This window comes from Arthroderma uncinatum, assembly GCF_011692745.1.
Source record: "Arthroderma uncinatum strain CBS 119779 chromosome Unknown scaffold3, whole genome shotgun sequence".
Lineage (NCBI taxonomy): Eukaryota > Fungi > Ascomycota > Eurotiomycetes > Onygenales > Arthrodermataceae > Arthroderma > Arthroderma uncinatum.
This window is the reverse complement of record NW_022983865.1, coordinates 1415424-1429601: the sequence shown is the minus strand read 5'-3', so window position 1 is coordinate 1429601 and position 14178 is coordinate 1415424. Positions and strand designations below refer to the sequence as shown.

At 48.7% G+C, this 14178-nt stretch overlaps 6 protein-coding genes across 6 annotated transcripts; 4 read left to right on the top strand and 2 right to left on the bottom strand.

The window, feature by feature from the left end:
• Positions 1–177: 177 nt before the first annotated feature.
• Positions 178–928, top strand: GIQ15_04219 (uncharacterized protein; the record flags this gene model as incomplete). The annotated part of the gene is made up of 2 exons (XM_033551636.1): positions 178–244; positions 297–928. 2 exons carry the CDS (start codon positions 178–180, stop codon positions 926–928), a joined length of 699 nt encoding a protein of 232 aa, XP_033405366.1.
• Positions 929–1286: 358 nt separating this feature from the next.
• Positions 1287–2108, top strand: GIQ15_04218 (pyridoxamine phosphate oxidase family protein; the record flags this gene model as incomplete). The annotated part of the gene is made up of 2 exons (XM_033551635.1): positions 1287–1685; positions 1737–2108. 2 exons carry the CDS (start codon positions 1287–1289, stop codon positions 2106–2108), a joined length of 771 nt encoding a protein of 256 aa, XP_033405365.1.
• A 228-nt stretch (positions 2109–2336) lies between these two features.
• GIQ15_04217 (glutathione S-transferase PARB) lies at positions 2337–3084 on the top strand (the record flags this gene model as incomplete). The annotated part of the gene is made up of 2 exons (XM_033551634.1): positions 2337–2465; positions 2521–3084. The coding sequence occupies 2 exons, from the start codon at positions 2337–2339 to the stop codon at positions 3082–3084; spliced, it is 693 nt and encodes a 230-aa protein (XP_033405364.1).
• A 364-nt stretch (positions 3085–3448) lies between these two features.
• On the bottom strand, positions 3449–5547 carry GIQ15_04216 (putative DNA repair protein (Rad1); the record flags this gene model as incomplete). The annotated part of the gene is made up of 7 exons (XM_033551633.1): positions 3449–4126; positions 4200–4360; positions 4415–4485; positions 4971–5050; positions 5109–5234; positions 5327–5406; positions 5475–5547. The coding sequence occupies 7 exons, from the start codon at positions 5545–5547 to the stop codon at positions 3449–3451; spliced, it is 1269 nt and encodes a 422-aa protein (XP_033405363.1).
• Positions 5548–7513: 1966 nt separating this feature from the next.
• Positions 7514–11536, top strand: GIQ15_04215 (uncharacterized protein; the record flags this gene model as incomplete). The annotated part of the gene is made up of 1 exon (XM_033551632.1): positions 7514–11536. One exon carries the CDS (start codon positions 7514–7516, stop codon positions 11534–11536), a length of 4023 nt encoding a protein of 1340 aa, XP_033405362.1.
• Positions 11537–11933: 397 nt separating this feature from the next.
• GIQ15_04214 (vacuolar protein sorting-associated protein 26B-B) lies at positions 11934–13329 on the bottom strand (the record flags this gene model as incomplete). Its single annotated transcript, XM_033551631.1, has 5 exons — positions 11934–12178; positions 12278–12394; positions 12460–12484; positions 12544–13016; positions 13110–13329. 5 exons carry the CDS (start codon positions 13327–13329, stop codon positions 11934–11936), a joined length of 1080 nt encoding a protein of 359 aa, XP_033405361.1.
• Between the last annotated feature and the right edge of the window lie 849 nt (positions 13330–14178).

The following is a 14178-nucleotide window of genomic DNA, read 5'->3' as shown; positions in this document are numbered from 1 at the left end:
TCGACTTGCCCAAAAAATTATAAACTTGCCGCATGTTTGTCCTGTTTGCAGCATGAGATAACGCAGATCAAGAAGTCGATAACAAGAAGAAGAAAAGACAAGAAAGACAGGCCGTCGACAAGGAACATATCTATCTGAAGTTGGATACTGCTAGGCTTGCGCAAGCCCATATGTAAGATGGGTCGCGAAGAACAGGCGGAAGAGAAGGAGACCTTACAATCTATATTCCCCGACGAGTTGACAGGTATTGTCTTAGAGACACAATATTTCAAGATTTACCACTGACAGCTGTGCAGATGTCTCTGAGAACACATACCGCATCTCTATACTTCTCGATGTCACCTCTCACGATGACGAGGATTTCGAGCCTCCAACACTCATCCTACAGGTGACTTATCCAGAAGACTATCCGGACGTAGCGCCTCGACTCGAACTATCCGCCCCTCCCAATGCGCCCAAACACCCCCACCTCGATATCCAAGAAGATAGGGAACGGCTATTAGAGTCCCTGGAGCCTACGATTGAAGAGAACTTGGGGATAGCCATGGTGTTCTCGCTGGTGGACACTCTAAAAGAAGGAGCAGAACTCCTCATATCAGAACGCCAGGCGGCTGTTCAGGCCCTAAAGGACATTGAAGCAGCAAAGGCAGACGAGGAGGAGAACCGGAAGTTCCAGGGTACGCGAGTGACGCGGGAGACATTCCTTGAGTGGAGGGAGAAATTCCGTGCCGAGATGAAGGAGATCGAGGACAGGCGGCAGGAAGAAAGGGAGGCCGAAGAGAAGAAAAAGAAGGGTTCGAGTAAAGAGCCGAAGAAGTTTACGGGGAGACAGCTGTGGGAGAAGGGAATGGCCGGAAAGGGAGACTATGAGGATGATATGGAAGATTCGATACCCGAAAAGCTGGAGAAGGTCGAGTTGACAGCATGATCTAACAATAACATCTACGGGTTTCCTGTCTGACACTATTTCTCCTGACTCGTCTATGGCATATATACTATCCAATCGGCGATCGAGCAGCGGTTCAGCCACGGATAAAGGATAAAGGAGCCGCCATATCTAGCGCCTGAGCTGTATACTCTAAGTGCTCGTCAATGTTGAACATCCCCAGAGCAACAGCTGCTGAAACATGACATCCTGGTCCATCGTGTATATAGATCCGGGCATCTCGGCTATTACGAGATCCCTACGCCCTACATCTATCACGTAAAACCCGTTCCCCTCGTAAAGAGTTGCATATATAGAGACGCACGGAGGAGAAGGAGACAGCCAGAGATAGACATCCACGATGGTGCAGTACTTCCCTTCCATCTCGCCCGACCACCAGGAATGGCTCCTCAGCCAGCCTGTCTACTTCGTGGCCTCTGCCCCCAACCGCGGGAAACACATCAACATCTCGCCCAAGGGCCTGCCGGCGACGTCTCTCGCCATCCTCGGTCCTAACCAGGTGGCCTATCTCGACGCTACAGGCTCCGGCAACGAGACCATTAGCCATGTCCGGGAGAACGGGCGGGTGACGGTCATGTTCTGCTCCTTTGGCGCCTCGCCGCGCATCATGAGGCTGTTCTGCACCGGGAGCATCGTGGAGTATACCGATCCCGCGTTCAGAGGCTGGCTGAGCAGGATGAACCTGGCAAAGGACTATATCCGCGGCGTCAGGGCCGTCATCGCCTTGGACGTCTTCCTCGTACGTATTCTCCCTTGTAACCTTTACAGTGGCTGTTGCTTATACGTCTAGGTGCAAACGTCCTGCGGCTACGGAGTCCCTCGTCTCGCTCTGCAGACGGACGCTGCTACAGGCGCAGTGAAGCCCTATCTGCAGGACCGCGAGACGCTGGTCGCCTGGGGAGAGAAGAAGGACGGTACAAAGGAGCTGCTCGAAGCCCAGTGCAAGTGGAATCTGGAGTCGCTCGACGGTCTTCCGGGCCTGCGCACTGCTCTGCAGGGCACCGGGAAGTCGAACATCGCCATCAGCCTGTCCATCGCCGCGAACAGGTATCGTCGGCTGCTGGAGCTCGCTGGCGCCGTCTTCGTCACGGTGTTGACTCTGTGGCTGGCAGGGTGTCTCAAGATGCCGCCCGCGCTGCTCGATCGTATGGCTTCATTATAAATCAGATCAGTATATTTTAGTCTTTGGCGCACGCCCTGCCACATGTATGTTATGTTTATACGAAGAGGTCGGTGTGATTAATAGCCCGGTCGGCCGTCCGGGGAGTAATCCTGTTCAGTTTCGCGCGGGGATGACGAGGATCTCTAGGTCTATATAAACATCTGCTCCCTGGGCCTGCCACAAAACTTCTACCACCACCACCCATTAAGCCAGACCAACCTCACCAGCATGCCTCAGTTCGCCATCTACGCTAACCCGGTCGCTACGGCGCCGGATCGCATCCTGCTCGCCCTCGCAGACGCAGGGTTCACCGATTTCGACTATGTAACCGTCGACATGCGCGGCAGGGAGCACAAGGTCTGACCCAAAATCCGATTTTACCATTGTATAGTCCATTGACGGATCTGTATAGACACCTGAATACCTTGCCCGCAATCCCTTCGGCAAAGTCCCTGCCCTCGTCACCAATGATGGCATCACAATGCATGAATCGCGCGCCATCACCCGCTTCCTCTGCACAAGACTCAACCTCCCCCTCATCCCTAACCCAGCCACTGCCTCCGCCGCCTCTCAGGCTCTCTTCGAACAAGAACTGTCCTGCGAGACATCATACTTTGAAGGTCCCGTCTCCGGCGTGATCTGGGAAACGTTCATCAAGCGTCTGATCGGCATGGAAACCGATGACGCAGCCGTGGTCGAGCATAAGAAGAAGCTAGACGATTATTTTGATATCGTCGAGGCCAAGTTCAAGGATTCGGGGAAGAAGTTCATGGCTGGCGAAGAGTATACCCTTGCAGACGTTTATTATCTTCCCTTCCTGGCGAGGTTGTTTGATCGTGGGTTCGGGGAGCTGGTTACTTCTAGGCCGCATGTGAAGGCGTGGTGGGAGCGCTGTATGGAGAGGCCGAAGACCAAGGCGTGGATTGACCAGTCGCCCAAGCTGGACCTGTTGCTAGCAAAGATGGAGGCGAAATAGGTGTATAGGCTGCTAAGATAGTATTTCTAGGTCGCTGGGTATAAAACGGTCCCCTGAACAACTGAACAAAGGGAGATGGGAAACGGGAAATTGTTACCAACAATATTTACCTAAGGTAGCATTTGATGAAAGTGAATTCCCTTGACGTATGTTCTACATCCAAGAGAATGTGGTTAACTACTCGTTGGTGACCTAGAGAGCTAGTGCTGATATCCATATTATTCTCTGTTCTATAAAGTATAGTAAGGAGAGAAGTGTCCTTGACAAAGTGGTATAAACATACCACAGTTTTATTCCAATGCATTCGTAAGGGGTAACCGCCGAGACGTGGCACCAGGCGAATGATGAATTGCATCCATGCCGTTCATTGAACCGCAGCCTTTGCACTCGTAAAGTATTGCAACCATCCTTTAACGAGCGGTTTGGGCTCTATATCCTGTTTCATCCTCTCCCTCGCTTCCTTCTCCACCAACTTTCTCTCCGCCACCACTACATCCCACATCTTCTTCGCCAGCTCTAGATCTCTAGCATCTCCCTCCTGAATATCCTCCGTAACCGTTTTGAGGCAGTCCTGCACACCCTGCTCCCAAGTGACCTCCTCCTTTTGCGAAGTAAATGCATCCCATGCATCCTCCTCCCGGGCCTGCGCAGCTTCAAACGTTAACCTCTGTTTGCGTAAAATTTTCTTCCACCGGGTGTCCAGCTTAATTTTAATAGCTAGACTCAAACGCCTCGATTGCGGCTTTTCGATTCTAAGGATTGGTACGCCGCGTGCACTGACGAATCGGGGTGCCTGACGAATACCGGACACTTTGGGGTAAGGTCGAACCAGGACTGACTCGAAGAATCTTTTAACGCTAAAGTGGCGCTTGACTTTCGGAGTGTTGGCTTGTTCCAGTTCTATCTCTTGTAGTCGACGGGCGCGTCGAGCGCATTTATCCTTGTATTTCTGAATAAAAGGTTGAGTCGAGGTGATCAGCGAGTCAACGCGTTCGATGCTCGCAGAGTCTCCGGCGGCGCATGATTTCAGTAATTTCAGAGCCTTGGAAGTAGATAATGATAAGTAAAAGCGTAAAGCTAGATATAATGAACCGGTGAGATGCGTGGGTAGCTACCTCATAGCCAGCTCTCAGGGACTTTTCAATCCGGCTCGGACTTTCTACCGGTTTATCCAGACGAAACCTAGTTTGTATAATATCCCGGATATCCGATGCCTTGGACCGTGTGAGCCACGCTTTCGAGCATTGCGAGAGTAAGGCGTGGTAAAGGGAAAGGCCTATAAATATCAGTTAACGAAAGCTCTCAATGTATGGAGACGAGCTGGACGTACAAGCTAAACGGTGAACGCCCGACTTTCTCGGATGTATATATCGCGGCATCTGGGCATTGGAGCGGTGATCCCTGGCCACCCTTCGAGTAGCCGTCGACTGCTACTCTGTGCGTACGCCTGCAATGATTGCTTCAAACTCATTCGATCCTTTCGAGGTTGAAGTTTCCGAGTTGTGAGAATATCGTGGTCACGTGGGCGCAACTAACTAGTCGACATCTTTATCTCTTATCGCGCCAGCCAAAGTTGTTCCCCCTCTATGTAAGAAACGCTTTTATCGAGAACAACTGAGATGATAATTGAATTCGTTGTTATCCTAGCTGGAATTCCACTCCGCTAAATACCCGCTTAAAATATATATGCAAATATAGAATGCAAGACATCATGATCACTAGATATGCGTCAGGTGCTTCTCCAAACGCGGGGAAGTATCAAAAATTTGTCCCTTCCTGGGGTTGGGGCAGTTTCTTGTGTTGCGGCAGGGCCATGTATCTGAGGATTGCAAAGGGCATAGTTAGCAATAGTTACAATCCGCTAAACTTGCTTGTATGTATCCTACCTTCGAAGTTCAAGGAGCACTGTCTCCATGGTAAATTCACGTTTCCACTGAGCGAGGCAGGGGAGCTTGGAAGGATCGACCTATATACAAGATACCAGTTAGAAATTATAACTGTTAAATCAGTGTGTATTTTCATACCTTGCCGGTCTTCGCGTCAACACAGGGTATGTTTACCCTTGAGACAAACTGGATCGTTGGGGGCAAGTCTGGGTACTGGTCACCGCAGTGGATATTGACGCTGTATATCCGATTCTCGTGTACACTCTATTTATCGTAACGGTTAGAAAGTCGGAAAATCAGTTCAACCACCACAAAAGCTGGCTGGTATAAGACTGAACAAAGCGTTAAGTACGAACGTGTGGTGGGCCGAGGATTGTGCCGTTCCAGTTCGTCATCATCAGGTCATCTCCATCGGCCAAACCGTACGAACAGGCCTCTGGTTTTAACGGCTAGCGTTAGTAAGGCATCCCTAATACGTGGTATAGACAGCCTTGAGTTACATACCAGGGCCCATTCCCTTCTCTCCTTTCTCTAGCTCCTCTAGAAGGCGAAAGTTCCTAGGGACCTTGGCTGTCATTGTCGCAAATGAATGTAGCGTCAAATAGGGACAGAGAGTGTGTTCCTGCGTGGGCTCGTAGCAAAGGCACAAATTTGAAACTGCCCTCGGTGATCTCTTATCCTCTTGACTTGCACTTTTATCAACTCGAACGTAAGTGTGCTCTTCTCAAGCAGTTCTTCAGGCTGGCGGTCCTGGAGATGTGTATGATGACTAATGTAACTGTCCACGTGACCCGATCGTCGAGCTGTTTTCGAGATCGCAAAGTAAACGCGAACTCATAACTACAAGCTAAACAACATCCTATCTGGCAATCTGTTAGACTTGTTCCAACCTGCTATAGCTCCAGGGAGCCGTCTTGCCGGGGATTCTTAGAGGAATGGATTAAGCCTATACCAAATTATTTGTCTGCTCTGCGTTCCTGCCATACACATCCTTGCTTGATAGAAACGCCACGTACATTATGCCCAAATTCCGTATCTGACATGACGACCAACACTTTGCAGGCAGAGCTGTCAAACCTGATACAGGAGTCTAAAAGGAAACACTCTGATCTAAAAAATGTGTGTTCAGGATCAAATTCGTTTCTTTCTAATTAGAGATGTCATGTAGATGTTTGAATTGACGTATACGAACAGGCAGCCGAACAATCACTTTCAGAGCTTAAAGCTTTACCATCCACATCCGAATCACAGCTAGCAGCAGGTTTGTTTGCTTAAACCCCGATATCAGCTTTCAGTCCCTATGCTGACCTACCAAGAGACTTGGCGAGAAAACCCCAGTTTGTCAGGCCTTTTGTCCTAGCATGTCAAACCCGGCATACACGCCTGGCTGCTATCGGAGTAGCGAATCTCCAGAGGCTAGTGACCATCGGTGCATTGCCTCATGATCGCTTGAAAGATGTTCTTCAAGGGTTACATGAAACCGCAAACCAAAGTTCGTTCACTCTTCCTAGCATCCTCAATCTTATGGCTGAACATGAACTTACAATCTACATACTAGGCCTTGAGATACAGCTTAAAATCTTGCAGACACTACCGTCTCTATTTCGGTTTTATTCAGATGACCTGACTGGCGTTCTTCTCGCCAGCACGTTAGAAATATGTGCCACGCTACAGAATAGTAAGACTGCCGCGGTATCGAACACAGCGGCTGCTACTCTTCAACAACTCGTGGTAGCTGTTTTTGAGAAAGTCACTCGTGAAGACGGTTCGTTTGAGTCTTTTTCCTACGTTGAATACTTGTAATAGTTTCGAACAAGCTAACCTTAATCATTTTAGATAAAAATGATGACAATGTAACGTTCACTACCATTTCGGTAGAGGGTCAAAAGATTGATGTTTCAACATTCAGCTATGATGCTTTTCGGGTAATAATATCCTTAAACGATTGGTGCTAGTTAGCATGGCGGCTAATATGTGTACAATAGATCCTTGATGATTTATGTCGTCTGCTCGAAGGCGAACAACTGACATACTTGAACATCAAATCACTTTCCAAGATCTTTATACTGGAGTTGATTGAAAGTATTTTGGTGAATAATGTTCATGTTTTTGCTCAGCACCCCGAACATACTCAAGTCCTTCGGCACAGGTTGATGCCCTTGGCGGTTAGGTATCTATCTGAACGCCATTCGTTTTCATTGACCGTCCGTGTTGCGAGGATAGTGCTGCACATCTTCAAAGCTCATCTAGCGCTATTGACTCTTGAATGTGAAGTGGTGCTTTCGCTTCTCATCCATTTGATTGATACCGAAACGTCCCTACCTTGGAAGCGAGTACTTTGCATGGAGATTTTTAGGTCCCTATATACTGAGCCGGGTATTATCCGACTCATGTATACTCTATTTGACAAAGACGAGGGCCGCAAAGCTGTCCTACGGGACCATATGTCATGTCTAGTCAGGCTTGCATCAGAAAAGTCCTCATTGATTGGCCTAGGCCATCAATCTACTGTACCTACAGCGCCTCAAACTAACAAAGACACAATGGAGGACCAAGTTGCTCTTGAGTCCGTTGGCGTGAGTGGCATCATTGGGAGTCCCTCGAATCGACCTGAAATGTGTGGTATTAGTACCCAATGGAGTCTGTTGCGAGTACCATACATCGAAACGCTTGATAAAGTTGATTCGCCTTCGCCGCCGGAAACATATATCTACAGTTTAGTACTTAACTGTATTGCGGCATTCTCTGAGAGCATGGCCAAATTTATCATTCCGTTAGCTGTCGCCGAATCCAAGAGTAAACGGAAACGCAATACCTCAGCTGCAGATAAGGACAGAGGATCGGCTCATCAGGATGCAGACCGCACAGAGTCAACTGGGAATGGAGGGAGGTCGTCGGTTCCATTGAACCCTTTAGATCTAAAATCTCACCCACAAATCGCCAATATCCAGGCGACTGCTGGGATAATCGAGGTGTGCTGGCCAGCTATACTTGCCACCTCGTCAACGTTCTTATACGCAGCATTGGACGGAGAATTTTATCACACGTTGGTCCGGGCGTTTCAAAAATTAGCCCATGTTGCAGGTCTTTTAAGATTATCTACTCCACGAGACGCATTCCTCACAACCCTTGGAAAGGCCGCAGTCCCTACCGATTTCCCGGGGTCCAACCCTGGTGCTACTACAGCTCCAGATGGAAGCACATACCATTCTCCAGTTATGGACCATGCGTCCCAACGTTCAACAAGCGTTGCTGAGGTTGCGAACTCACCTATCGATAGCCCTATCAACATGCTAAATACGAGAAACTTGCTCTGTTTACGGGCACTCCTAAATTTGGGTATTGCTCTTGGGCCCACTTTGGATCGTGATGCTTGGTCAATTGTCCTTGAAACTCTTCAAAACGCCGAATTAGTTATCAACGTTACGAGTTCTACCTTCGTCTCGATGCCGACAGATCAAAATGCAGAGGTTGGAGGCATGGCTTCCGACGTACCCAAATCCAACCTTGGGCCTGAAATCATGGCTGTTCATGCTGTCACTAGTAAACTTTGTGAAAGCACTGGTGATTACCCAAATTCTGCTTTCAAAACGTTTCTTACGACTCTCTTAAGTTTACCAGAGAGCTTTACCAAAAGTACGGTTCCTCCATCGGCCCAGAAACAGGCGTCATCGCCTCTTCTCACTCAGGGGCAACAAGGAGGCCGGATTCACCAGAACAAACGTAGTGTGTCGATTGCTCTAGGCCGTAACAGGGTACGGGAGGACGAATTGAAATTCGTTCTTGAGAAAGCACACAGTGTGGCCAATGCAAATATTGAACGACTTGCTCTCCCACAAGATGACGGTATCTGGGAAATTTTGGTAAACAACCTTATTAGGATGATCCAGAATGATCAGGTCAGCTCTGCACTGCGTCTCAAGGCCAGTGACGTGATCAATACAGTTATCTCAAAAACCATCAAACTGACCGAGTCCGCCGAGGAGGAATCGAGGAACGACGTGCAACTACGGGGATTACTCGCTTTGAAATCCCAATCATCGATGCCAAGCCAGGGTCGACGCCCTAGTTCCTCGCCTCGTGCAGCCGACTTGGAAGTACATGAGCTCGCGCTTGAGACTTTGAAATCTATCCTGGAGGGTTCTGGCCAATCGGTGGTTGCGGGCTGGAACTTGGTCTTCGAACTGATTTCGAGCGCCTTCGATAAACAAGTACCAGCTCTAGCGGAGAAAGACGAAGCTCAACGATCACCCTTGCCGGCTCTTGGTGACTCGAGGAAAGTTAGCGTGAAGTCTCAGAAGCTCCTGAGGACAGCGTTCGACTCATTACAGCTTGTGACCTCGGACTTTTTGTCGTTACTCCCTGCTTCTTGCCTGCTCGAGCTTGTCGAATGTTTCTATAGCTTTGCATCGCAAAAGGAAGATTTCAACATTTCACTAACAGCCACTACATCGTTTTGGAATATCTCAGACTTTCTTCGGGTTCAAATCGACCAATTTTCTTGCGAAGACGAAATCACAGTTTCAACGACCGAGGCATCCATCGTGGAGATTGCCAAAAACCCCGAAAACACTTCGTCGACTAGTGCACTGTGGTTACTTTTGCTCTTGAAGATCGTCGATCTTACCGTTGATAGTCGTACCGAAGTTCGCAACAGCGCAATTCAGACAATGCTTCGAATATTGGATCACTCGAGTGGACAACTGCCTCCGGGAATATGGCATTTATGCTTGAACAAGGTCCTTTTTGTGATGGCGGAGGCGGTCCAAGTCAAAACTGTTCAAATAATGGAGTCTCCGAAGGCGAGCGCGGAACACCAAAAGTCATGGGCGGATACAGCAGTGCTATTGAGCAAAGGACTGTCAAACCTCATTGCCACATACTTTGCTATGATCATTCGGCACAATAATTTTAGTCAGTCCTGGACGCGACTACTTCGGTTCTATGAGCCACTTCTCAAATTAAATTCCTGGGAGCTGAAGGAAGCTATTTTTTCGAGTTTCTCTCAAATTTTGTCTTGCTTACAGGCACCTGAGGATATTGGTACGAACTTGGTTCAACAAGCCTGGGCTCTCTGGGTCAACGGTAACCCGATTTCCGAGGAGGAGAAGCAAGACTACGAGAATTCAAACCAGAAGGGCCTCCTGGCTTATTTCCAAGCATACGAGCAGCTCTACAGGCTCCTTAAAAATCATCTGGGGGAAAGGCAAGTTCTCGAAGCACTACAAAATGCGCAGGTAGCCATAAAGCAATCTGTTCATTCAAAGTACTCTCCAGACACTGAAACTCCCTCGGAGTTGCAGGCGAGAGTCATGGACTGTCTCAAAACCCTCTGCATTGATAAGCCACTTTCGCAATCAGCAATTATGGATAGTCTTTCCAAATATTTCCAATTGCCTTTGATAAATTGGTCACCACAGGCTGACCGAGCGAAACCGAGTTTTGTTGCACTTTCCAAAGCCACAATGCGCCTTTTAAGCTGGTACATTACGGATCATGGAATGAGAACCAACATATTGCTAGATGGAACGCTAAGCAGCACACTTGAGCGGCTGACATCCCCAATCCTTAGCAAATACAACTGGCCAGGAAAGGACGGTAGTCCAACTCTATGGCAGACGGCAACGACAGCTTCTTTAGACCTAATGCAGGTCGCAATTCCATACGTTGAGAGTCAATATCAAACCTGTGAGCGTGCCGTTACAGAACGATTCTGGAAATCCGTAGTAGGTGTTGTAAGGGGGATAGTGTCGTGTGGAGAGTATACTAATCTAAAGTTAACACCGTCCGCTGTGTTATCTGACGAGCAGTTCGATATCGCCGCCTTTGAACGTTTACGTGGTATGATCATCCCGGCTCTCGGCTCGTCTTTCATCTTTCAAAAAATACGGCGCGATTTTGCATTTGTGATATTCGATTCTTCACATATCTACCCGCCTCAACGTCTAGATCTCGCGGGCGACTCTGCACAAAATGAACCACTCCGCGATCTATACAAAGTCAGGCGAGGCCGCACGCATGGCCCCCAGCCAACCATTCGGACTAAATTATCATATGTTTTAATTGACACACTATTCGACCTAGCATCTGTTCGCAACCCGACTGCAGGGGGCCAAGCTCCATCACCAAAGAGCGTGGCACCGTATATCTCCCTTGCAAAGTCTGTGTCACCGTACCTTATCTTACGCTGTGCCTTACCCTTGAAGTCCTATATTGCCGACCAACCACTTCTGGGTCTTATGCCACAACCCATAATCTCACGCAAAGAGCTAATGTACCTTCTGACCCGATTGGTTGACTTGAGGAGCGAACCTACCGCTATCCCGGCCGCCGGTCCCGCCGTTCCTATAGGGGGGTCCGATGATGCCCTGGATGATGAGGACGATGAAGAAGAAGAAGAAGGGGGGGAGGGGACGAATGGCGACCAAACAGGGGCAAGGTTCAAGAGACATCTCGGGTGGATGCATCCCCTTGTTATTCGTGCAATAACGGTTGCTAGCAAGGAGACGAAGGATCGTCAAGTTCTAGATGTGCTGACAAAGATATTAGAAGGTGCACAGGGATAAGGACCCAGTTTGGTAAGTAGAGTAGCGGTGTCCCTTTTCTGATAGTTTATGGTGTTGGGTACATAGACGTTCTTGTTCTTTGTTTGAATCAACCTTGATCGACGTATGTTATAATACCAATTTAGCTTGCTATATGACGCTTCATAAAGGTAACGCCTCACTTAAAGTCTAGACCTCAATATTGTTGATATATCAAGTACGTAACGTGGGGGTTCCGTGTACTGAAGAGCTGCATGGCGTCTACCAAGAAGACTCCTTACGACGAAATTTAATATAAAAATATTACATATTTCCAAATAAAGGAATAAATAAACAAGCTCATGGGAACTCCGAACGCCAACACATCACTTTATGTGTACTTGCATAAAGAGGAAAAGGGAGGAGCCCAAGTGGGACGCTATACCGGTGGCGCAGGTTCGGGTGCAGGCTCAGGCGCAAGTTGGGATTGAGGCGATGCTAAATGTGGGCTTTGCAGCACGTCACCCTCTCCATCATCAGGATGACGTATAGCTTGCTTGCGTTCTGGTGGCGGAACTGCATGCTGGCCATCGTGGGGTTGGTTTTCGAGTTGGGCAGCAGCAGCCATCTCGGGGGATTGGCGGAATAGAACGATTTCCGACTGTTTGAAATATCGACGGGCATCTACTCATGCGAGAGGTGTTAGTTACCGAATGTCTGAGTATAGGACGTGGCATGTTCAAGATATGGATATGTAGGGTGAAGGACGGGGGGGACGCTTACCTTCGTCAATTAAAACTAGACTGAGATAGTATCTCGTTGAGTACTTCTTGTTCACGTCTCGGAAGGTAGGGGTCAGGTCAAAGCCGCCCAGGAATAACCTGATGGGTATAGTTTCGCCTAATCGGGAGGCACAAGTAAGCGGATGTGGAAAAAAAGCAAGCTTGGGGTATTCTTTAATGTACCTCTCGACGGGGAGCCATCCATAATCTATACCAGACAGCTGTTAATATAACCTCGTATAATTAATAAAGAACCAATTCACGTACCTCGAATCTGACCAACGTCTCACTCTCGTTATATTGATTTGGTGGTGATCCCGTAGTCTCCCGTCGAATAATCGAAAGCTCCATATGCTTGATCTTCAGTCGAACAAGCAAAAAGTATATCCTACCCACGATAACATCTTTCAAATGGTATTTTGACTTTGAATACTCAAATTCGATATGCAAGCAGTCCTCAATACCCACGTCCATTTTAATTGGGTTATTCGACTCTGGTGGCAACCGGTACGAGTATACCCATATATCCTTTTCGCGCACCACGTCTGCAATGCGACGGGAGACAGTGACCCGTACAAAGTACCGTAGTTTGACATTGATACCGTTGTAGGACTCGTATTGTTTCTCGACGTTTTTGAAATTGAATGGGAATGTCTGGGGGTGCTGGAGTTCACCGGGGGCAGCAAGTTCTTGGCCCAGGGAGAGGAATTCGTAGTGGTTACCGCGATCATAGAACATTTCTGCGCGCACAAAGCAGGGAAGATGAGTATATTTTGTTCTTTTTAATTATAGCGGGCATGATTGGGATGGGTTGACCGGAACTGTATACGTACCAATCATGCCAATGAATTGCACCTTGATACCCGTGTGCTCTAGCCGTTTGCCATCCTTCGGCCTGACTGTAACTGCGCCCTTGACAGATTCTCCGTCAAGATACAACGGCGCCTTCTCGCGTCGGTTCTTCTCGAGCTTGATGTCGACCGTTTCCCGCTCATCGCTATCCTCCAGCACGATGTCGATATCGACGGGTGTGGAGAAAAAGAACGACGACATGCTGGTCGCCAAACGCCAGGCCCGGGCTAATCGAGAGACTATACAGCCAATGCGAAGGGTAGTTGCGCTGTTCCGAGCTGTTCTGCTGTCCTAGAGCCTCATGATGTTGCCTTGGACGGCCTTTTGGCTCCAAGATTGATGTATGATGCTGGGATTATGTAAGCATCCCTCTTCCTCCTCTCTTTACTTCTACTTCTACTTCCACCTTCAACGACAACACGACCAGGACGAGATGGAACAGCTGGATGCTGGCCCAGCAGGATCACCAATGACTGAGAGGGTACCTGAGGCAGCGGTATTACGACATTGTACTTTGCCTCCCGTCGTGCGAGCACCCACCGGCGTTCTACCAAAGTGATAGTTCGGCGGTGCTAATCACCAACGCTAAACGATCATTTGGCACCATCGGATGCAGGACGAGGCGATCCAAGGTGATAGTTCATGCTACTATCCCTATCCGCTTCCGTTTCCGCATCCACTCACTGAAGGAATCCGGGGGGGCGCGCGATCGGGAATTGAACGTTGACCATGCAATCACCCCTCATTCGATATACTTATACTCCGTACATAAGGACAGGGGGCATTCTGGTCGCATCCAAGTGGGTGAAAAGAGGCTGAGCGAACGATGGCGAAGGGGTTGTTCGGCACCCTTGGTCAAAACGGAATAGCTGGAACCTGAAACCGGCCTTTGAAGCGGTGTATGTGTATACGTCAAGGTCAGCTCCGGTGATGAAAGTGATACGAGGCGCTAGGAGGGAGGTAATCTAAGTAAGCGAGCAGACTTTTAGGCATTCCCATGTCGTTGAACCGTATATACTCTCAATCCTGGCGTCGGGTATGAATGAGAGC